Source organism: Vigna angularis, chromosome 10 (assembly GCF_016808095.1).
Source record: "Vigna angularis cultivar LongXiaoDou No.4 chromosome 10, ASM1680809v1, whole genome shotgun sequence".
In the NCBI taxonomy this organism is placed as follows: Eukaryota; Viridiplantae; Streptophyta; class Magnoliopsida; order Fabales; family Fabaceae; genus Vigna; species Vigna angularis.
In genome coordinates, this window is record NC_068979.1 from 4,742,407 (window position 1) to 4,768,098 (window position 25,692).

Below are 25,692 nucleotides of genomic sequence, written 5' to 3' on the forward strand. Positions count from 1 at the left end.
AAATCATTGGAAGCCCATATCTTAAATTATCATAACTGGACAATGTTAAATTAAAAAAATATATCAAAATATTATCTTTATATTTTTAAATATTTGTTATTTTCTTATAAAAAAAAGTATAGTTATTCAAATTTAATACGTATATATACAAAATATTAAAAAATTTGATGCAATAAAAAATAATTATGAAAGAAGTTTTAAGTTTTTTAATTACAAAATTTAAATTTAAACTAAATCTTAAAATTTGTAATTCACTTAATATAACTAATGTAATACAAATCCAATTAATTTTAATATAATACATAACTCAGAGTTTAACTTAATTTTAATATAATATATAATTCAGAGGTTTAATTGTAAATTTTAATTCTATAATAATATTATTTTATTACGTAACAATAATCAACTAATTTCAATTTTATAATTTAAAACAAACAAACTCATACTTAAATATTATTTTTTAATCTTAGTATTATTGTAAATTAGTATTGATATTATTGTTATTATTATTAGTATTATTGTTATTTGTTAAAATAGTTGTGATTAATATTTTTCAATAGTTTGAATAATTTTAATTTTTAAAACTAATTTAAAGCAGTAATAACTTTTAGAAACTTTATTAATATCAATACATTAAAAGATGAGAAAAGAAAAAGTAAGAAAGACCAAATTTTATACTTTTAGATTATTAAGAATTTATCTCCAGTTTCTAGTAACTTTTTATAATTCTATTAAAAGATTAAGAATTAGATAACAATATTCATTTATGTAAAACCTATATTTTAGATATAAAAAATTTGAAATAGACTTCTAAGATTTTCAATTAAAATAATGTTATATAATTACCTTATTACTTACATGTGGAGGATATAGAAGAACAACAACAAAAATTTCAAAATTTTTAATACCCTAACTTATTATTTACATTGTGAAATAAAAATGAATAATAAAAAGATATGAAATGAATACACATACATGATATGTAAATTTTACACCAATCCTAAGCTAAACAAAAAACCTTAGAATCAATCAAATTTTCTTTAAATTTGTACGAAAACTTGAAAAATTGTGTTAATCTCTAAAAAAACTATCAAACATTTTTTCTTTTTTTTTTCAAAAATTGTAATTAAGAAGGAAGGAAATTGGTTTCTAAAGATAAATATCTATGTTCATAATATTAATCGATTTTAAAAATATTGTAATTCATTAATGTTTTTCAAAAACTTGTAAATGTGTTATATTTTAATCGAGTAAGCTAATTGATTATTACAAATCAATGACAGGTATAAAATTTGAAATGAATCATTTTCGTGTAAAAACTAATCTTAATTGATTATCTTTGTGATTTATTTGATTTTAAGAACATTGTAACTTGGTTTACAATATTTTTAGTCTCAACAAATAACTAATATACTCTACCAACTATTTTATCAACCAAGACTTAACATTCATTGTCTTTACCAATATACTTTAGACATTATAAAAATCAACAATTTATCTTCTTTAACATATTGACAACATTATTAATAATATTATTATTAGTATAATCCATTATTATTAGTATTGGTATTATTAGCTATATTTTCTATAATCTATCACTTTTACATTAAGAAATAAATATTAAAATAATTTTATTTTTTAATTAATTCGTTATAAAAGATAATGGTAATTAATTAATTATTTTTCTCATATTATCAAATTCATTATTTAAGTATTTCATAATTATAACACTTATATATAAATATTATATATAATTATGTAAGTAAACTATTTATTTAAATATAATAATAATTATATTAATTTTCTTAATCCAAATTAAAAAAAGTGCACACAGCACGGATCTAAGACTAGTTGTAAAAGGAAAAAAAAAGCTATTCACCTTCAATAATTTTTGAAAAATAATATATCAAAATATTAAATATATCTTAGTATAATAATTCACATCACAATGAACTGAAAATTATTAATGCGAGATAATAGATTAAATTTATGTCATTCCTTTTGATCAAACTATTTTAGTAAATGAATACAAATTTGATAGTCTAGTTATAAGATAATTTACATAAAAATAAGACATATAAAATAGCTTATTAGGAGATATTCGATAATAAATAAAATTTTAAATACTTTAAAACAATACGTAAGCTTAAACTCAAAAATAAATGTATATGTGAGAAATATAAGAGATAATTCTTTAAATATATTTTTTTATGTAACGATCCAAACATGAAAAGGTAATCAGCATATTGAAATATGATTTTTTTTAATAGCTTTCTTTGTTTCCAGTTTCACTATAGGTGTTAAGTTGGTTATACCTTTTAAAAAAGTTTCAATTGTGTTTACACTTAGTAAAATTTGTCTAAATCAAGTCCATCCCGTTAAATACAAACAAACAGAGTTAAGCGTTTGATGATATGACAGAAGATAATGATAATGTGGCAAAAGAGTATGGTAACATAGCAAAGGAGGAGGTGTACGTGGATGCCATAAGTGAAGTACCCCAACGAGCTTATAAGTGGCAGTAGTGCGGTGGGTCTTCTTCTTTTTTTGTTTTCTTCTTCTTTAGGGTTTGGAGTTTACTGTTGTGTGTTTGCAGTAGCTTGGTGGTTCGTGGTTGGTGAAGTCTTCTTCCCTATTTCAGAGTTAGTTGAGGAAGTGTTTATCTTCTTTGGTTGGGAGTTCGTTGAAGAAGTGTTGGGTGGTCTGTGGAGCTCTCGTGGTGGTTCATCCAGAGGATTGGTTGGAACCCAAATATGCCATTGTGAGGAGGTTGTTGTCTTGAGAGTGGCAAAGACTGTTAAGAACGAAGGGAAGCAATTTTGGGACTGCCCTAATTACAAGGTTTGTTCAGTGGTTGTAGTTTCATTTTTCTGATAAATTGTTTTGGTGATTAATGAAATGTTTGTGATAAGATATTTTGAACAACGAAGTCGAAATGAAGAACTTCAATGCAATTTCTTTAAATGGCGTAATGAAGATAATTTGGATGATACTGGTAGTACTATTGCTAGGTAAAAGAGAAAGATTTATAGTCTGGAGAAATTTGTTATGGTTTGTCATAAAAGGGAGAAGATGTTAATATGGATTATGGGGTTGATTAACACCATCCTTGTTTGTATTTTGTTTAAAATTTCATGATGTGTTGTATTAGACCAAATTTGTTATATTGTAATGTGATGTTTTGAAATGAATGACAAATATGAATTTCTCCTTTCAATATACAATTTCACTGACATTGTTCAATACATATTGTGTTTGAAATGACATTCAATTGAAGAATGAATTGAGAATAAAAAGTGTGCTTCAAATGCACATTCAATATACAATATCGCTCATATTATCAATATATAATCCAATATAAGCACATTGAAATTGAGACTAAAATCACAAACTGTAGTTGAAATGGACATGATATTGATGTCAATATTCATTGAACAAACAACATAGTTCTTCATCATAAAATACATATTGAAGTTCCTATCCAAAGGTGTTATCCAAGATAAAGTTCAAAATACATATTGAAGTTCCATATTATAATTGGTTACAAAATAGGCACCAATATTGGCATTAATAACATTTTATGACTTCTAAATCACTTATAAGTTGTTGATGTAGTTGGCTGCCTTGGTTGGGGTTCTTGAACCTGACATTAAGTAAGCTGACTTAATTGAGATTGAGTTGGGTTTGTGGGAGCAGCTTGTGGGCAAGTATTTATTTTATGTCCAAGTTGTCTACATATGTCACATCTCTTACGAGTTTCCCCTTGTCTTAGTTGTGTGTCATCCTTCTTTAGTTCCTAAGGTTGTAGTATTCTTTTCTTTTTCGGTCTACCAAGCAAAACCCTTTTAAGGTGGAGGCAAAACATCAGGATTTGAAGTCATTTCCCATAGATGAAGACTGTTGACATGGTATATCATTGGAATGTATGTTTCTTCATAGGTTGACCTTGTAAACCAATGTGGGATGTAGTCTTCTCCATTAATGTTTAGAAATGTCATGACAGTCAGTGCATGAGGGCATGGGATTCATGTTATAGTCCATTTTCTATAACTACATTCCACTTTATCTATGTCAACCACAAACTTGTCACCAATGGTAGACATGTGTTTCACCTCAAATACTTCCAGTCTTGACCAACTACAAAATAATAATAAATTCAATTGACTAATTAAAGTAAACAAATGAAATCATAAACAACTCCATATTCTGAAATCATACCTAGGTATCCAATATTTAGTGTTGTATAATTCATTTTCAAATCTTTTTTGAATTTTCGAGCAAAGAGAACATTGACATGTAGTTATCTTGTCTCTATTTCTTGTCCACCTCTTCATGAGGTACATATGAATGTCTTTCATCATTGTTATGATGGGCTTACCCCTTTCATTTAATATGACACTATTGAAAGTTTCAGACATATTATTTACTAGGGTGTCATAAGCAATTGTAGCCGTAATCCTTGATTTTGACCAAAATCTAGTTAAAGAAAGAAAAAGTGAAACATTTCAAATAGAAGAAAACAATAGTAAATAATTGATATGACTTTAAGTTTTCAATACATACCTTGGTGGAATAACTATCAAGTGTTTAAAGGCATCTAGATTGACATCTTTAATTTCTCTCATGCTTGAGGGTGTCTTGATAATGTTGCCTTCCATAATAAATGTTTCAGATTTTTGCCAGAAATTTTTTTCCTAAAATTTGCATATGTGCGACACACACAAAACCTTTGGTCCACACCAGGTAAAAGTTCTTGTATTTCTGGTAAAAGTCTCTATCAAAGTAATGAATGAAAGTATGAAAGTTAAAATAAAACTCATGAAGATGGAAGGCTAAGGTACTAGAAAACAACAAAGAAATATGTAACTTACTTTTTGTTGATCTGAAATAAATGTACATCTTGAACAAGTTTCAACACCACCAAGATAATCAATCAACCATTTTAAAAACCAAGTCCAAGTTTCCTTATTCTCTCCACTTCCACAACAGCGTATGCCAAAGGTAACATTTGGTCATTACCATCTCTTCCAACTACAGTTAACAACTCACCTCCATATTTCTCTTTCAAGAAACAGTCATCCAAACCTATAATAAGCCTACATGAAATAAAGTTGTCCTTACATGTCTTCAGACACATATATAGTCTCTTGAATATTGGGTTCTCCTCATTAGGTTCTACATTAACTTTCACAGTTGATCTAGGATTTGACCTCAGCAATTTATTTGCATAGTCATATACCTTTTTATATTGGTCTTTGAAAGAACCTTCAATTTTGTTGTATGCCATTATTTTTGCCCTAAAGGTTTTAGACCGAGACACACTAATGTTTTATTTCTTAAAACTTTGTTTTGGAGGTTAGTCAGATTAATATTTGGATTTTCTTTTATGGTCTTCTTTAACCTACCACTTAACCATTTGGAAGTCACTAAACAGATATTAAATTATCTGCTGCATGTATAGGTATTGATAATCTTCCTTAACTACCATATACTTTGGGCAACCTTATGTGCACAATAAGCATACCATACCTTTTCCTCACAACATTTCACACAAACTCTTATTTTGTCATTTTTAAATACCTTCAATTTCCTACCATTCTCTACACCATAGGTCTCTCCCCCTCTCTCTCCACACCAACATTTATGTCACCCTCCATCAAAAGATCACCATCATCCTTTCCCTCCCTCTCTGTCTCCACACCAACATCATTGTGACCCTCCCCAAAGATAGGATCATCATCCTCTTCCTCTCGATCTCTCTCAATTTCGGGTTCATCAACCTTTATCTCAACTTGGGGTTCACCACCCTCTCTCTCAACTTCTACTTCACCATTATGTCTCTCAACTTGGGGTTCACCATTATGTCTCTCAACTTCGAGTTCAACAAAATATTCCAACATATGAACATAATGAGGCTCTAACACCATATGTACAACATAAAGGTGAACTTGACCATTTAATATGGCAATATTGACTAGATGACATGCACCTTTGTCATCAGATAGTAGTTTCAGCCTTCCTTCTAACACAAAACCACAACCAAATGAATACCACAACTTCTTAACATTCCTATAACTCGTCTCTTTCAGAATGGCCAAAATTTCAAAGTAGTTACATTAGTCTGGGTCAATTTTTAAAGAACTGGTTTGACCATACTTGTATTTGAGTGACCCACTATTCAGAAATTTACCCCCATGGTGAAAGACCACTTCGATATTAGAGTTAACCATCTCAACTAATATAAATATTCTTGTCAGACTATATTTAGTTTAGCCATCTCAACTCATATAAAGTACACAAAATACTATGTTAATCTATGCTTAAATGTTACGTTAATTTATGGTTACCCGAAATGCTATCTACCGTACAAACAAAATATACTCCCTAATACTATGGGGGACCATAAACACACCATAAAAAACTAAATAACTTTGTATGGGGACCATAAACACAACATAAACAAATAATTTCACACAGCATAATGGGGGACCACGATGAAAATGGAGCACCACTAACAAAGCAACAACAGACATAATGAGTGACAATAATGAAACAAACCAAACAAAAATCAAACTCTATGGAGAACCACAACGAAAGCAATCATACACAGAATGAAAGGTATCAAACACATACCTTAGAATGGAACAAACTTCGCTTTTCAAAATACCCCACCAACACCAACAATGTCAAATGTGCGTCCAAATCCCCAAATGTGGTTATGTGAAAGAAACCCCTAATTGTGATTGCTCTGTGTTCGTAATGTAGATGAAGAAATGACGAACTCAACAATGCTCTACCACAAATGCCCTAATTTTTTTCCCTTCATAAAACTCCTAATTTTATTAAGGTTTAATTTTTCCCCAATTATCTTCTATCATAATTTGCTTTCCACATCAACCTTTAATTCAATTACACGTCACGACCAATATTTTTACAGAATAATGCGTTCGCATTGTCTTCTGCCATATCATCAAACATTTAACTTCGTTTGTTTGTAATTAACGGAAGGGACTTGATTGAAGCTAATTTGATCAGGTGTGGACGCAATTGAAACTTTTTTAAAAAGTAAGACCAACTTGATACATTACATCGAAACTAAGGACAAAAAAAACAATTAAACTAATTTTTTTCAAATCCTCATACAAGCACTTATTGGTAATATTTTCAAATGTGATATTTTCAAACTTACAATAACATATTTAATAGAATAAACAATATATGAATCAATTCAAACATTTTGATTTACTTATTGGTTTTAATAAACTTGTTCTATAAATAATTGTACATTCAAATTATACTTATATAAGAATTCCTTCTAAACTGGTTATTTCTTGATATCTTAATTTACACTACTTATATTACAATTGAACTCATAAATCGACTAATTCATGATTTATTTTTTCAACTTATTTTATTATTTATTGTAATCAACTAAATTCATCCAGTTATAATAATATAATCAAAATATTTACTTACCTTAACACGAATTATCATAAAAATAGTAAGTGAAAATCCAAGTCTCAAATATTTTTTGAATTAGTTAAAAAAATAAATTATCAATCTACATAATTAATATTAAACAATTATAATAAAAAAATAACCGAGAATTAATATAGATAATTTACTTTCAACTCAGTTTAAACCTAGTTTAAACCTATTTAATATGTGAATTAAGTTCAATTTAACATATATTTTAAAAAAATATTTTTAAACTTAACTCCACAACACATGATAAACTAAATCAACTTATGAATTTAAACTAATTTCGATGCTTCCAATTTAAATCAACTTATGAATTTAAACTAATTTTGATGCTTCTAATTTAAAGGAAAAAAAATATACCTCCTTTTATTTTAATATTATCAAACATTAACATTGATATACAATTGTTAACGAAGTAATAATACACATCTAAAACCACCGACCATTAAGCTTCCCATTAGAATAATATCTTAAGTTCTTATCTTTCTTCATCATATCGTTATTATTTTTTACATTAATATATTATATTTGGTACATCTTTCACTTTAGTAGTTATATAATTTGTTAAATAATAATATTTCTAGTATAAATCACATGTTCTCGACCATGATTTCTTTTTCAGTCATTTGGGTCCATAGCAATCATATGAATCGCACCAATGTTATTCGACACAGAGAAACAGGTATTTACATTGAGTTGGACTTCACTTATTTTAATACGACAATACTAAAAAAAAAACTTAAGATGTTTCATCCTACATCTTCAATATCTCATTTTTTACTCCAAAAATTATAACTTTAACCTTTTAACATCTATTATGTAATTCTAATTTTTTAAAAATTTTATTTTAGGTGTTTTACTTTACACCTTCAACATTTCATCTACTCTTTTAATTTTTTTAGAATTTTTTCTAACTTTAATAAATAACTTTTTAACTTTTTTTCTTTTTTATTAAAGTAATCATACACGTCTTTACTGTATCCCTCTAACAAATTTTTAAAACTCTGTTTTTTATTTATAATTTAATAACTATTTAATTTAATTTAAAAATCTAATATAATTTAGTATTTTTATATTATTTTTATAATTATTAAAATATAATTTGTATTATTATAATAATTACATTAAAAAGATTAAAATTAAAATAATTAAAATAAAAGTAATAAAAATAAAAATTAAAAAACAAATAAAATAATATAAAATCTGATTTAATATATATAAAAATATTAAATTATATTAAAATATTAAATTATATTAACATATTAAATTAAATTAAATTATTATTAAATTTTAAATAGAAAATAAAATTTTAAAAAAATAATCATCGGATATTGGTATCCGATAACATAGTTATCGGATTTCCAGTTCCGAAAAGAAAGTTTTTATAAATTTGATTTTTATTTATAATTTATTAATTATTTAATTTAATATAAAAATTTAATATTATTTAATATATTTTATATTTAAATAACTATTAAAACATAATTTATATTATTATAATAATAATATTAAAAAAATAAAAATTAAAGTAATAATAATTAAGAAATCGAAATCTTATTTCATTAATTTAATATTTTAATATAAGTTAATATATTTATATATGTTAAATCAGATTTTATATTATTATTTTTGTTTCTTTATTTTTATTATTATTATTTTTATTATTATTTTTTTTATTTTAAATTTTTTAATATATTTATTATAGTAATACAAATTATATTTTAATAATTATTAAAATATGAAAATATATTAAATAATATTATATTTTTAAATTAAATTACATATTTATTAAATTATAAATAAGAAACAAAGTTTTAAATTCTTTTATTAAAAGAGGGTAGAGTTAAAGTGGTGCAGGAAAAAGAAAAGGTTAAAAAAATATTTACTAAGATTAAGAAATGACTTTTTTGAAAAAATTGAGATAGAGATGAGATGTTAAAAGATTAAAACTGTAGTTTGTGGAGGTACAGATAAGATGGTGGAGGTGTATGATGAAACACCTGTTATGCCACATGGTTTGGATAAGATCAAGATGGGCTTTCTTCCTGTACCCGACTTTTTCTTCTTGCACCCTCAGATATAATTGTGATGTCCATTATAACCCTAAAAAATTATATATAAATTAATTATAACCTTCAGATATAATTATTTATCTATCCGTATTTACTGCTCGAGGTATTATATTTACTTTTCCTAATACGTTAAGTCATTTTCACGAAGCATTCAAAGTAGTTTTTCTTTTCATGAGTATTATTCAATGACATTCTTCTTCTTCAAAAGATTTCCTTTTTCTTATTTATTTTTTTAAAGCTTATTTTCTTTTAAAGCTTAGAGGTATGTATTTACTTTTCTTCTTCTTCATTTATACTGTTTTTTCCTTTTCGAATTATAATCGTAATTATTTATTATTTTTCAAAACCTGATTTGAAGTGGTAAACATTAAATTTTGAAATTTAGGGTATACAAATTTCGAAATTTGGTGTATAAGAATCTCGAATTTCAAATATAGTTAAGGAGTATCCGGATTTTTGAAATTCGATTTATGAATATATCAGATTTTGAAATTCGATTCTACAATTTCTTGAATTTTGAAATCTAGTTTAGGAGTACTTTAGATTTCAAAATTTGGTTTAATCTTCTAAATTTTGAAATCTGATTTTTTCATCTTTCAAATTTTGAAATTAGGTTAAGAAATCTTCTATATTTCAAAAACACATTATTCACTTTTTTTTTTTTATTTTATTTTTTGTTTTATGAATTTGTTGTTAATCTCCATTTTAGCTATTCAAAAGTGAGGTCCTGTATGCTCATGTTATGTTGTAGGTGGTTAAAGTGTTGGTGTATAAGATGAAATATTATCCTTTAAGTTTTATGAAATACAAATAAAATATAGTTTCATCTTAGATTTATCTTTTTTTTAAATGAAATGTGCGAGGAGAATTATACTGATAATTTCACAATTGATGAAAATTTCCCTACACGTGATGAGTTCAGTGGGTTTGAAAAATTTATTTGTATATTAGCTTTGTTGTTAATTATGATTGTAAGATATGATTATGAGATCTGATTATAATATGTCACCACCTTCAATGTCATGATTCCCATCGTTCGTGCCAGCAAAGCTGATGATATCATCTGTGGTGATTTCAACCATGGGTGTTGTATCGATAACGACCTTGACCTGGAGAGGACGAACGACGATAACAGACATGGGTGCTTCGCTTGGATGACTCGTGCATGGTGTAAAATGAGAAGAAAAAACCCTAAACAGAAGGCATTAAGAACTTTGTTAATATGTTTATAAATAAAAACAATAAAAAATTATTTTATATACTGGTTATAACTAAAATCAATATAATTTTGTTGTAAAAATGTCACCACATTTATTTTATTATAAGTAGAACTGATATAAAACTTTATCTCTTTTACAAAAATGTAACAATATCCACTTCTATTATAGTTTCAACCAGTACAAATTTTTTTATAATATTTACATTTATATCGCATCACTTTATATACAGAATGAATTATAATTATAAAAAGTTATTTTTCACTAATATTAACTTTCCATACACTAAAATTATAATATAAACAATAATCGGATAAATTATATGAAAATATTTCTACAAATCAATTAATATATAAGTTAATTTCAATTTATGAAAACACGATTTATCTTCAAAAAGATCTTATGTCTGCATATTCTTATTACATATCCAATTAGATCAATACATGACTTCAATAATATTAATTGTTTGTTTTAAGCATCCTTATGAAAGTTTAAGCACAAAGCAAGCTATTTAATTTAAAAAAATTAAAGAGAATTTGAGTAGAACTTTCCATACATTTAAATTACGTAAATTATGTAAAGTGCAGGGGGAGTGAAGTGCAATGTCAGATTCTCGTGTCTCGTGCCAATTCCAAAGAAAGGTATATATGCATAGACCACTTTGCTTTGTTCATTCTGTGATGTGTGTAGTTTTAACTAGCAAGTTGAAAAAAGACAACAGAAAATAGAGATAGCAAAGGTGAGAAAATAAAAATAAAAACTAACGATACTTAAACATAAAGACACGAACGCTGGAATACAGCATGCATGCATGCGTGGAGGAAAACAGTTAAAAGTGGTCAATTCTTGCACATGACGAACCAACTATTTCGGCTTCTGATTCGTTACCTCCATCTCTAACACTGCCATTTGTCCTTCCTTCACGTAACAAAAATGTTGCACTAAACCATGCCACAAGCTATTCTATTCTTATCTTACCTAGTAAGTCACACTTCTCACACAAAAAGTTGTCACAATTTTCAGTCACATGTCGTCTTTTCTTATCCCTTCGCTAAAAAACCAGAAAAGAGACTAACTCTACCATGCTCAACTCAACCAACCGCGTCTTATTTCTTCTTTTCTTCTTGTTCCTCGTACTTCAAACAACATCGTTAGCCTCAGGGTCCCCCGTTCATGAAAGGACCTTCCATAGACCCGATCCCTTACAACATTTCAAAGACTACAATGGAGGTTTCGACCTTCGAAACAACCATTACGTGGCTGTGAGTAGTTGTTGATCACTTCAAACTTCTCTTTTCTATTTCTTAAACGTGCCATATGTTTAACTTAATCTAGATTTAGAAAACAAATAACGTGTGTGTGGTCATCATATTTATGTTTACTACACTTGCTTTCTGATCCTTTTCAGTCTGCGGCATTTACAGGAGTCCATGGATACGCATTCGCCTGCGTTTGGTTGCTATGTGGGTTGGTTTTGGCCATTTTCCTTATACTGAAGTGTCTATGCGGTGGCTCTGCTACATTAACTAGTTTGGACCATTACCATCTCCACATTTTCTTTCTACTTCTCTTCTTCACATCTCTCGCCATGTAAGTCTCCCTTTCTTAACTCGCCATTATTTCATTATCCAAAATTACAATAGTTTCAACACCACCACATTCTTTATTGTAAACTGAAAATTCGTGATGAAAATCCGTTGAGACTATACAAACACGTAACATTCTTATACAAAATTCCAATTGAGGCGATTTTGGGGTGGTGTGACAGAATTGCTTCAAGTTTTGTCATGGCAACGAGTCAGAAGACCCTAAAGAGGACAGAAAAACTGAAAGAATCCGTGGTAGGTATAGGAGAAGATGCTCTTGGGACCCTAGGCAGAGTAATAAGAACAACGAACCAAATGCAGCTTCTTTTGCTTCCGTACAATCCGCAAATGTGTGAGAGTTTGAATTCCACCACTCAAGACCTCAGAACTAACTCGCGTGTGATACGCCGTTTTATTGACAGAAGTGAACAATCATTCGACCGGGCCACTCATACATCGTATATATGTTTTCCCTTACAGCATCTCTTATTTTATTCATGCTGATTGTGTTAATTTGCTCCTAATTCAAACTTTTTTGTATTTCCTATATATAATCTTAAATGTGACATAGATATGTAGCACATTTCGTTGTTCTAACCGTCAACTTGGTGACACTGGTTGCAGCAATAGGTACCAATCATTAAACAATTGGTTATGATGCTAATTTCGTTACAGTATTGGTTGAGATCGATTAATTTTTTGCTCAATTTGCTGTTTTTGACTCAGTTCTAATGCTGCTGTATTGGCGTCCTGGGTTTATAATGTAAGATACAGTATCATTTTCCACGTAATTTCTTAACTAACACTTAATAAACAGTAACGCGTATGAATTTTATTTTCTGCATTATTTTCAGCATAATTTTTTGCTTTTGGATCATAACAAGCCTGTGCTGGTTCTTGACTGGCTTTGATTTCTTCCTTCACACGTAAGTACCTTAACCTCTCATGATCATGCTTCTGATTCGGCTAAAAGAATCCTCTTTTCAAGTCTCACGACGCTGTGTGAATATGCATGCAGCTTTGCAGAAGATGCATGCACTGCTTTTGAAGACTTCGAAAAAGACCCACAAAACAGTAGCCTGGGGTCAATGTTGCCATGCATGAATGAATCTTTCTCTGGGAAATTGATAGTTCAAATTGGCTACACCATCCACAGATTTGTAGTTGAGGTAGAAAACTTGGTTTCTTCTTTCAGAATTAGATGGGAAATAATTAATTCCTTCCACTTCTAACGTGCCGTTACGTCCTAATATACATTATGTTTTGTGTAACAGTTGAATTCTAATATGTCGGTGATTTATCGGGTCTTAGGAGTAAGTGCAGAAAATGAAGAACTATTGGGAGTCATAAAAATTTGTGACCCTTTCCCTGGACCCTCAAACCTTAACTACATTCCACAAAGCTGCCCTAATAATGTCATTAGGATTGGTGATTTATCAAAAGTAAGTCTTCACTAAACTAGTTACTCTTGTTACTTTTGCAACACCACACTCATAGTTCATAAAAGGCGTTTTGGTGTAGATTCTTGCAAAATTCACCTGTCACGAAGAGGGCACAGGAGAAGAATGCAAAAAAGAGGGAAGATTTCTTCCTGAAGCCTCATACAACATGGCTCATGCCTACAGCAGATCCATCCAGGATTTGCTGGATATCTATCCAGAATTGCAAAGACTGTCAAAATGCACAGTTGTGAAGAACAAAGTTGCTGAAATTGTCTCAAATCAATGCAAGCCAATGAGAGTTTCAACTAAATTGTTATGGTCATCTATGTTGTCTCTCTCCATTATTATGGTAGTCTTGGTATTCACCTGGGTGGCAAAGGCTCTTCAATGGGAAAGACCACTTTCTATATATTCTAGGACCCCAGAATCAATATAGGAAGTTTTATTAATTTTCAAACTTAAAAAAGGTAGAATGTCAAACATAGGTGCAACTTTTTTGCTTTCCTTTTTTTCTTTTTCTTTATAGTTTCATAACTATCAAACAAAATAACACTAAGACCAAAGTCGGAATGTACATAAGTGTTATATTTCAGTGTAACGACATACAGTAGGTTTTTTAATCTTGTTTTGAAAAAGTCTATCCTATATTTGAATGACATTAAAGTATATATTTTAGAACCCCGGATATTATGTGTGACTAAGTATATATAAAATGGAGCAATCACAAATTATTACATAAATTATTATAAAAAAATGTTAAAAAAATTTGTTAAAAAAACATTTTCCTTTATTTTATCCTGATTTTAATATAATTGATTTTAAACTAAAGTTGTTATCTTTTTTAATGATTTTAGTTAATTACTTTTGAATCAAAGTTTTTATTTTCTTTGACGATTTTAGTGCAATTCATTTTGGTACACTGAAATTACTAAAGAAGATGATAACTCCAATTCAAAACTAATTACATTAAAATCATTAAAAATAATAACAACTTTAATTTGAAATTAATTATATTAAAGTTATTAAAAATAATAACAATTTTACTTTAAAATTAATTATATTAAAGTCATTACAGAGAATGATGAATTTTGTTCATAATCAAAGTTCATGAATATAATAACTGCTTTAAAATAAAATCATGCTTACACACAACTTAACTATGTAAATAACCTTTTTATATATATAAAAAAAACTCAAATTGCTAATTTTGAAAAACAAATTGACTCCAGTTTTATAAGTATATTCTATTGACTCCACTTATATGAAGTTAACCATATAAATTGTCCTTATGTTACAAACTAAGTTGTTTTAAGAAAGTATAAAAAAAATGTATACATTACTAGTTGTATTTTAATAGCATGAAAAGTATTATCAATGCATTTGTTTTCCAATTTATTCACTAAAATCTATTAAAAACATAAAATCAAGTAAAAAAATTACAGCACTCTACAAATGATATATGATAACTCCTTAAAATTATTATTTAAGGGTGAGATGTAGAGATAGTTTATATATATGATTTTTTATTCAAGTTATAAATTCGTAAAGTATTTAATATATCTTTTCTATAAACGCTAATTTAAGGAAAGATATGAAAAACAATTTGTAGCTGACTTCTTTGTAAGTCAAAATGATCTTATATATAAATTAGAAATATTATTTTAAAATACTATTTATAAAGTTTGTAAAAAATAATAATTTATGCACAGATTAAAAATAAAAGTTGAGAGAAAGCGTGTGAGAAAGTTATTTCAAATTAATTTACTAAAAAGATGATTATTATTTTTCTATGTTTTGCTTTTCTTGTCATTTTTATAAAAGATAGAAATACTCGATAAAGATATACCAACCTTTACTTGTGAAACTTTGATTAATAAGTAAATTTTAGATTTAAATATTATAAATATAAAATATTAGTATGCAATTTTTTTCTTCTTTTAAGTGAATCCATTTAAGTAATATATTGCTTGAGTATTAAGTTCCACTATCAAAATAATATTATAATTTTTGTATATAAAATATTTTTAAATGATAATTAGTTATCATGTCAAAATTTACATAATTTAACAATGTTGATTTATTAAATATTGTTATTAAATTGATAAAAAAAACCTCAAGATTTATTAACATTGCGCCAGGTATCTGTTTCAATTTCTCCAGAGACAAAATATTCGCGGCTTCAATTTTGTTGAACTTTATTTAATTTTTGTAACAAATATTTTATTAAACCAAGAGTGTTTGAGTCAAACATAATTAAGACAAAAATATCATAGTTAGTAGGCATTACAATTTAGATAATTGTCAACAACTTTTATTATCATGATGAGAACGAGGTTCTTTCTATTAACGATATATATTATTCCATAATTTTTAATACACTCCTTTTTAATATTTATAATAATTCTTCATTTATTTTCGTAACCGCCACAGGCTAACAGGACCATTATGATGGTTAGAAAAGACCAGCTAAGTCAAGTGATTAAACAAGTGCACATGAAATATGCGTTTTCAACCAATACCAAAAAGTCATCATGAGACAATACTGCATTTATTTATTTCGAGAATGAGTAATATTAGCAACAGTACACGTACTGTGATTTTATGTTAACGAATTACCAACAATCCCTTAACGAACATGTTATGTTACAATACTCTTGCTTGTATATAAATAAATTCACACAAATATAGTGATCGTTATCATTTCTCAAAATAGAAAATCCTTAGATTCAACAGTTTCACTTTGGTGTATTTTGCTAATTCTTTAAATTTTGCTCTAACTTCACTTAAATCTAAATCTAGGAAAGCCCATCTCAGATTAATAAAAAAATTGTTTTTTCATAATTTTTGTAACTACTAAATCATTGGTTACCAGCACTGTTAGTGCTAGTATCACATAGCAACGTTTCAACGTAACAAAATTTTCACCCCAAATTTCAATTTATTGAACATCTCTTGTGGTGTTCAAGCATGAAATGAATGGAGTTAGATTACCAATCATTATCACGTTTTGCTCTAAGGTTATTAAATAAAGTGAATTCAAACGATAAGGTGTCACTATGGAACAATAAAAATAGAGTCTTGCTGTGAAGAATTGAACATAAATGGCATAAAATGGTTCCATATTTGATACAAGTAATAATAAGGAAAGAGAGGAAATTAGTTAAAGGATGAAGTGCAAGATGAGACATTTATGGTAAAAGAGAAGTTCTAGAATAGAACTGTTGCTGGGGTCGGTACCAAAAGACACAGGGAAGCACAACTTTGGTTGCAAATCAATGTCATAACCTCAAACTCAGATCCAAACTGCATAGGAACTTAACTACCCTTACCCAACATCATCTCATTTTTTTTCTTCCTGCTTTCTCTCTCTTACCTCGTATTTGGACTAAGCTCAGTTCGGTGGTTGCGTCATGCCACTGTGTCTGTGACCCTCAAAAGCCACCAACGAAACCGCATGACGGGGTGTTTTGCTTGTTCCACAGTTCGGGTGGTACCAGGTCAGAGACCTTCTTCTCACACTTTGCCTTTGTTCCCTGGTTTCTGATTATTCTGTTGCTTTTATTGTGTAACTATTAGGTTTTTCTTCTTAATGGATCTGACACATGAGGATGTAACTCTGTTGATTAGAATGATTAATTGGTGGCAGTTGTTATAGTATTTAGATACAGAGTAGGGTAAAAATAGTGGTTTGAACTTCAATTAACTTCTAACAAACCTGGAAGAGAGGGTAATTTATTGTTTCCAATCAAAAGCGTTGAAACTTGTTGCAGTTTACTTTTTGTATTGCAGTATGTGTAAAAGTTCATGAAATTGGAAAGGGATAAAATGGTGCCCAACTGAACATCGAGAACTGGATTGTCTTCCAAAGAGGATACCAGCAGAAAAAAAAGGGATAAAGTGATAAACCTAGTTGGGAGATATACGGTGTCGTTATTTGCAGTTTCATTTTGCACCTATTTTGATTTATGAAATTCCTAGTGTGTAGGGGGGATAAATTGATTTTGAACTGATTTTGGTTTATGAAATTGTTATCGTATAGGGAAGTTATGTTTTTAACTTCTATCTGGTCGTGTTATCTATCAGGTTTCCACAGGTTGCATTTGATTAGCTGCCGCTTTATTTTGAATATAAAAAGGAAGAGAAAATGAGGACGAGGAACAAATACAGGAAACCTACGATACTAGGTTGCAATGCAGGGAGCAGATATTCAACGTCTGTTGTGGTATTGAGCTTGTTAGGATGCTTGATTTTGCTTCATTTATATACCTATATCCATCACACAGATAGAACTGGTGGACAGTCTCAACTGCGCTTGAACCATCATCCCCAATTCATTGAACTTCAAGAGGTTGAAGAGGAGAACATTCAAATCCCCCCACCAAAGGGAAAGAGGTCTCCTCGAGCAGCAAAACGCAGACCCAAGCGGACAACAACACTAATTGACGAATTCCTGGACGAAAATTCCCAACTTAGACATGTGTTTTTTCCTGGTCATAAAAAAACCATAGATCCAATACAGACTCCTGCAAATGAAAGTTATTACTATTACCCTGGGAGAATTTGGTTGGATACCGATGGAAATCCTATTCAAGCTCATGGAGGCGGCATTGTCTATGATAAAAAATCAAGAACATACTATTGGTATGGTGAATATAAAGATGGACCTACCTACCAAGTTCACAAGAAAGGAGCTGCTCGGGTAATTCATTTTTTTTTTCAGTAGAACTTCTGTTCTGTTTCTAAGTTAATAATTGTCGTCTTTGCTGTAGTATGTTATGTAGCTTATTATAATTTATGAACATTTAGTGGTTCTGAAAGTGTCTACCATCTTTTTATGTAAGCTCAATGTTTAGATGGTTTCATCTTTTGTTTATTTTGAGAAAGAAAAATTACAAGACTGGCTGGTTAACAAGAACTCCGTAGCTTAGAGATGTTTGTTTGATTATAGTATTTGTTTATATGTATCTTTACCTCCGGTTGTTTCTGAACCTGTCTAGTATCCTCCTTAATAGTTGTATTGGAGTCTTTGGCAGAGAAATGTCATGTTTCAAAGGTCTCATTTTTGTTCTTAATATGCTACCGTTGTCATAAAATTTCCATATTCTTGTTGGTCTATGATAAAGGGATATATAAGTGTCCTTCCATTTGCACAAATGGAGATATTAATAAATGTAAGAGTCTTCTCCGTTTGGATCAAATACAAACATATTAAGAGCTTTTATTTAAAAAGAAAAAAAAAAGGTCATCTTGACTGATATTTAACCTAAAGGATTTGGATTCCTTAAGATGCAGTTCATACAATAGTTTGAATTTGAAGGTGGAATTTGGTGGTTCCTTCTATTGAACATGAAGCCTGCTACAACTGAAATTACATAATCAATGCTCAGAATTCTTATTGCTACTTCTCATGAATCCACTGAATATAGTTATTGACACTGAGTAAAAAGTTTATACTTCCATAACATCGATGTTTTTCTGCAATTCGGAATCCAAGAAAAAGTTTCACCCAAATAGTTCAATTTATTCAAGTTAGAGTCAGAAATTTACTGGGCTCCTGTATTCAAAAGCAAAGAAATTAAATGATCCAGACTTCTTACCTTCCACACTGTGTTCCCTTACCTCATCCAGTTGGTAAGACTTTAAGTGATGGCAATAGTCAGGGAAATATCCTTCACATGTTTCAGACTTTACCATGTTAATTGACATATACATCTGGTTCGCAAGCACCGAGAAAAAATTCTTGTACTGAATAACTCGGGCAAAATATTGTATCACCAGTCAGTTTACATGAAGAATTTTTTTATTCCTTGCCCAGATAGATGCTGATATGAAAGATATAGTTAGCACCAGATGGTGGTTTGTTTTTATCTGTGCCTTTGCTTTCTCTCCTTGAAATTTATGAAAAGTAAACTTTCTTCTATAAATTAGTATGCTCTCTAAGCCTGCATGTTTTTGAAATAATTCTTGATGCCCTTTACGATCTCAGTTTCCAGTATCTGCAAAGTGAAGTGATTTTCTCCTTTTTGCACTAGGTGGACATTATTGGAGTTGGTTGCTATTCTTCGAAGGATTTGTGGACATGGAAACATGAGGGGATTGTATTGGCAGCAGATGAAACAAATGAAACCCATGATCTGCACACGTCTAATGTGCTTGAGAGGCCAAAAGTTATTTACAACGAGAGGACCGGAAAGTATGTGATGTGGATGCATATTGATGATGCCAACTACACGAAAGCAGCTGCTGGAGTAGCAATCAGTGACACACCTGATGGACCATTTGATTATCTCGGCAGCCAAAGACCCCATGGATATGAAAGCAGGGATATGACAGTGTTCAAAGACGATGATGGCACGGCATATCTTATCTACTCCTCCGAAGACAACAGTGAACTGCACATCGGACCCCTTACTGAAGATTATCTGAACGTGACATCTGTGATGAGAAGGATTCTTGTGGGACAACACAGAGAAGCTCCAGCTTTGTTCAAACACGAGGGCACATATTACATGATCACTTCAGGCTGCACAGGATGGGCGCCAAATGAGGCGCTGGCTCATGCAGCCGAGTCCATTTTGGGGCCTTGGGAAACAATTGGGAATCCATGCATCGGAGGAAACAAAATGTTTAGGCTTACAACCTTCTTTGCTCAGAGCACTTTTGTGCTTCCTCTACCTGGCTTCCCTGGTTCATTCATTTTCATGGCGGATCGGTGGAATCCGGCCGACTTAAGAGACTCCAGATACGTGTGGTTGCCTATGATAGTGGCAGGACCTGTTGATCACCCTCTTGAGTACAGCTTTGAATTCCCTCTGTGGTCGAGAGTGTCTATCTATTGGCACAGAAAATGGAGATTGCCTCACGGCTCGAGCGGCTTCTAATAATGTAACTTCTCTTTGTACATTGTCATATACAAACATTTTATATACGGTTATATACCTTACCCCGTTTTGCATGTCAAGTTGGAAAGCTCACTTCTATCAAGACTATCGGACATGGAAACCTAAGTCTCAATAATTTGCTCACTTTAATTTAGGCTATGTTGAGATTAGATCGAGGGAGCGCATGTATACCGAGAAAGATTATCCACTTCATTGGAATTTTGCTAATAATCCAGCGTTGTTCATCACTTGTGTCACGGCATCATGTAATTATTTCTCACTTATGTAAATGATTCTTTCACGTGTGTACTTTTTACAACTCTATACTCCATGTTTTTTATTTTCGTTTTTTGGTCGGGATCCTTCGTTACCACCTTCGAATCGCTTCACGTACATGCTTACATGTGGAGGTCATACGTTGGTTATTTAATACTATCACGAGATGACCTATCCCTACCTCAATTATTTTCTTTCACGGAATATTAGGATGGATAAAAACATTATTAGTGGAACTATGATCTAAGTCAAAATCAAATTTAAAGTATAGTTACAATATTTCTGAAACATATTAATACTTTTCAGAACGAATTTTTTAGAACAAGTTTTCCAGAATATATGTAATGTATTCCAGAATGAACTTCCAAAACACACGTAAGGGGTTCCAGGACGAACTTTCTACAATGATTTTTGTTTTTTGGAACACGCTCACTCTCTTCTTCTTCCTAACGTTGGGCCCAATTCTGTAGCCCAACTCTATAGAGTTCCTAGTGGCTGGCCCTTACATGTCAAACATATAATCTTGTGTGGACTTTAAATATACATAAAACTAGAATGTAGATGCCATGGATCCATTTAATTTAATTTAATTACAAGTTTGATCCTTGTTTTCTTTGCTATTCAGGAGAGCTGTAGGATAATATAGATAGCATAAATCCTTTTAATTTGAGTTTGAAGTTTGATGAGATTTTTGTATAATGTATTAGAAAAAGAGAGATGGTGAGGTACTAAGAGTTTGAAATGAATAGAGTGAAGTTAGCATTCTACATGAAGATGGCCCCATAAAAACATAAAGAGAAGAGCTTGTCATTGTCAATGGTATAGAAAAGGATAGAAAAGCTTAAACCTGCAGAAGAAGGTATGGGCCAGCATCAAACTCCCTTTAATAAAAAACCAAAAGAAAGAAGCTATAAATGTTTTAAAATGAGGGAGGGAAAAGATGCAGAAAGAGTGGAGAGTGGATATGTTAACGTGGAGGGGGCAAGTCTCATCAGAAGTTCAAGATGTGCAACCCTAAAAAGATGAACCCACTATTCATATTATTTCCTTTTCATTGTTTATGTACTTACCATTTTATTGGCTTTCTTAGGAAAAAGGACTCTCTCATGAGCCCCCCCTTATCTTTCTTACCTCCATCAAAGACCTCAGGGTTTTGTGGGGGCCATGCAGACCCTAAAGTTAAAACAGGTGCCATATACAAAGATAATAGATACATAGATACTAGTATAGTTTAGGCTCAGAGAAAGAAAAAAAAAAGAATAAGACCAATTCAAAGACAGCGTGCTGGCCACTAAAACCTTTAAACCCACTAATGACTATGCACCTTTTAATGACATATATTCCAACCAATTACGCAACTTGGTGGCCGTCCTAAGATTCTATTTCCCATAAACTAGATAACGACCTCATTTTATTTATGCTTCCATCTTCCTTTACTTTTACTTTCAATATCATCTTCATACGCAAAAAACACCAAATCCTATTTGCTTTTCCACCAAATTCAACATGAATTAAATGTTTTTGTATGTCTCACTACTGTTGATGATCTTAAATATACTCTAAAATACAAGATTATCGCGGAATTCTACTTCTTAAGTTATGTTAGTTAAACGCACAACAATTATGCTTCTTCTCATCTCTGGTCAAATCTGGACCAGCTTGGATAATATATAATTATAATTTATATCAATGATCAACTACCACCTGCTTTAACTTAGTCAATAATCAATAGGCTTCAACCTACACATTTGGATTGCGACAATAAGTTATATTTTAGCCTAATAAGTTAGCAATTTCTTATTAATGACAAAATAAAATAACAAATACTCGAGAGGAATATACAATTTCACAATCATTGACAATTCATTACTATTTTCCTAGTTAATGAATGGTCACGCAAGAACGTTCTTTTTAGCTGGAAATGGTCCCAGATTTTAGGAGACAAGTAAAAAGCCATCAAGTGTGATTGTAATTTCTTTTTCATTTTATCTGCCAGAATAACGAAGCAACAGCTTCTTGTTTTCAATTCTATTCTGGACGAGAGAAAAGATCAATAGATAGAGGGATGGTACTGCTTGAATAGTTTACGAAAAGTACTTGAATAGCTTGAGATATAATTAAACCGAAATATAAATATAATATATATAAAGTATGTACAACAGAAATTGTGAAAAATGAAAAGGAAATGTGAAAAAAGAGAATGATGAAAATAAATTTAGTCTGATGATTCCTTTTTGAATAATACAGGCAAATCCCCTTGCTGCAATCATCCTCATACCCTCCGATTAATACCATTGTCTTAAGTACCAAACTGGAAAAAAGGACATGAATTAGCTTAAAGAAAAAGAAAAAAAGAAGCCCTCGGCTGAGCCAGGGGCACGTGCTTTGAGAACAGAGAGCACGTGGGATTCAGTCCCTCAACTCATTACTCACGTCAAGTCATTCTCCTCTACACTACGTCAAGGCCCTCCATGCACTGGCCCACACCACCGGCTGGTCCTTCCACGAAAGGTATATTCCGGCGTCGGAGCACTGTGCCATTGACCATCCCTCCCTATACCTCCTCAACAACGCTCTCACGTCATCACACACCTCTTCGCTAAACGCCACCGTATTGAATCCACCTCCATGCATCCTCCTCGTCCACCGCCCCGCCCTCTCCCGTCGCTCCACCGAATCCGAAGCTGAACACGCCACCAGGTCGACCACCGCCCTCCCCGCCGCCCGCTCCAGCATCAACCGCTCGTTGCTCGTCTTCGGAAAGCTCTCTTCTAACGCTTCGAAGTAAACCCTAAACCACCTCAAACACTCTTCAAAACCCTTCACGAACTCCAACCCCTCCAATCCCACGTCCAAGTCCGCCTCCTCCTCCACCACCGTCACGATCCTCGGCTGCAGCCTCCTCAGCGAGGATATCACTGCTTCGCGGTGGTTCCCGATGGCGGAGACCGAATGCAAAGTATTGACACAGTTAATAGCCAAAGCCTCGTCCTCTTTGATATCCAAGGCACCGAAATCGAAGTCAGAAAGTTGACCTAAGTGCTGAACGACGTTGAATTGAAAGGGCACGCCCATGAGTCTGGCAAATTTCTCCATTCTGGCGCCGATTTCCTTCATGACCTTGTGCGCGGAGGCGGCGGTGACGAGGGAGGTGAGACGGAGGTGCGGAGTGTCGTCGTTTCGAGTGGCAAGGGCTTCGAAGAGCGTAGGCCATTGGGTGCAATAGGTGTTGCTGATGTCAACTATGTGTAGTTTGGGCTCGCCTTCCAAGGCTTCCAAGATGGCACCATTGGACGCCACGTGTCCGAAGGTTGTCCAGGGACTGACCTCTTGGAACTTCAGCACGGTCTTGCGCGTGGATTCGAAGGAGCATGTTCTCTCGGAGGCCGAGGCCAAGGTTCGATAGGTTCGGTCCCCGGCTTGGGTGATGCGGCTGAAGAAGGCTTGGAGGAAGTAGGAGGCGAGTTTCTGGTCGGTGTCGCCGTAGGGGGAGGCGAGTTCGTTGAGCATCCACATAAGTTGCTGGAGGCGCGTGGTGTTCTTGTCGGAGACGGCACGTGCGGTTTCGAGGAGGATGTCGTTGGCCCACTTGCCGGAGAGCTGGAAAGGGAAGGCGGCGTCTCGGGTGGGAGAGAAGGAGAGGTCGGTGGTGGTGGTGGTAGGTGTAGTGGAGGAAGGGTGGGGTTGATAGGGATAGTAGTGCTTGGAAGAAGACGAGGATAGGTCTTCTTCATCCATGAAAAAGTTGAAGCATTCTTCGTCTTCTTGTGGGTAGGGATAGTTGTGTTGTCTGGAGGATGGAGAGCTGGTGGTGGTGGTGGAGTTGTTGAGGGATTGATCTTGATCACCTTGAGGAGGAGGTTGGAGTTGATGTTGGAATCTCACTACACCAAACAACGTGGTATCCATTTAAGGTTATTAACCTTTGACTCGCATGGATATCAATTGGTCATTCACTCACTCACTCATTCACACACTCGCATGGATATCAACGAACCAACGAACCAAACAGAATGGACGTAACGTGGTTTTTTAACGGTGGGAATTGGGGTGTGGCGGTGGAATAGGAAATTCTGAATGGATTGGGTTTGGATACACTACATATACTTACCAAAGGAAATTCTATATACAAAAGTTACGTATAATTGTTAATGATATGTATGTGGGTTAATTTTAGGGGGATGAGGTGGAGTTGTTTTTTGTGGAATCGATGTGCGAGGGAGAGGGAAGTGGGGTTGGGTTAAGAATATTGTTTTATTGAAAGATAAAAGAAAAAAGAAAAAAAAAGGATGGGCATGGAGGGAGTGAGAAGTGTGGCGTAGGTGATGCTTAGAATAGAATTGAGTCTGACAAAAGATGAAAAATAAGAAAGTGTGAGGAAAAGGTAGGGAGAAGGGATCCTTTTCATTGTTTGAGGGAGTATTTGATGAGTGGGAGCAGGCGTGCCAAAGTTCGAATTGGGTAGATAGAGAGTGAAAGGGTAAAGCTGCCGGCGTGAATCATCTTCCTCAAACTCAAACAAACCCACTTTCTTCATCCATTTTCATAATCCCACCATTATTATATACTTTTCTTTCCTTCTAATGCCAACTTCTAGGGCATGCCTTCTCACTTTTTCTCCACACCATTATAACCATTTTTCTTTCTCTTTCTCTTTCTCCTCTTCATTTTTTTATCCTTCTTTCTTACATGGCCCAGCCTACCCTCGTTACAACAAATTGACTTCCCATTTAATT

General features: G+C 31.9%; 3 protein-coding genes across 3 annotated transcripts; 2 read left to right on the forward strand and 1 right to left on the reverse strand.

Moving 5' to 3' along the window:
* Positions 1–11,819: 11,819 nt before the first annotated feature.
* Positions 11,820–14,303, forward strand: LOC108334771 (uncharacterized). The gene is made up of 9 exons (XM_017570709.2): positions 11,820–12,033; positions 12,180–12,361; positions 12,540–12,815; positions 12,929–12,987; positions 13,084–13,120; positions 13,212–13,283; positions 13,376–13,526; positions 13,632–13,799; positions 13,879–14,303. Exons 1-9 carry the CDS (start codon positions 11,854–11,856, stop codon positions 14,233–14,235), a joined length of 1,482 nt encoding a protein of 493 aa, XP_017426198.1. The 5' UTR covers positions 11,820–11,853; the 3' UTR covers positions 14,236–14,303.
* Positions 14,304–16,937: 2,634 nt separating this feature from the next.
* Positions 16,938–20,999, forward strand: LOC108334772 (uncharacterized). Its single transcript, XM_017570710.2, has 3 exons — positions 16,938–17,296; positions 17,883–18,498; positions 19,832–20,999. Exons 2-3 carry the CDS (start codon positions 17,944–17,946, stop codon positions 20,678–20,680), a joined length of 1,404 nt encoding a protein of 467 aa, XP_017426199.2. The 5' UTR covers positions 16,938–17,296; positions 17,883–17,943; the 3' UTR covers positions 20,681–20,999.
* A 2,163-nt stretch (positions 21,000–23,162) lies between these two features.
* On the reverse strand, positions 23,163–25,489 carry LOC108335038 (protein SHORT-ROOT). Its single transcript, XM_017570956.2, has one exon. It carries the CDS (start codon positions 24,863–24,865, stop codon positions 23,411–23,413), a length of 1,455 nt encoding a protein of 484 aa, XP_017426445.1. The 5' UTR covers positions 24,866–25,489; the 3' UTR covers positions 23,163–23,410.
* Positions 25,490–25,692: the final 203 nt, after the last annotated feature.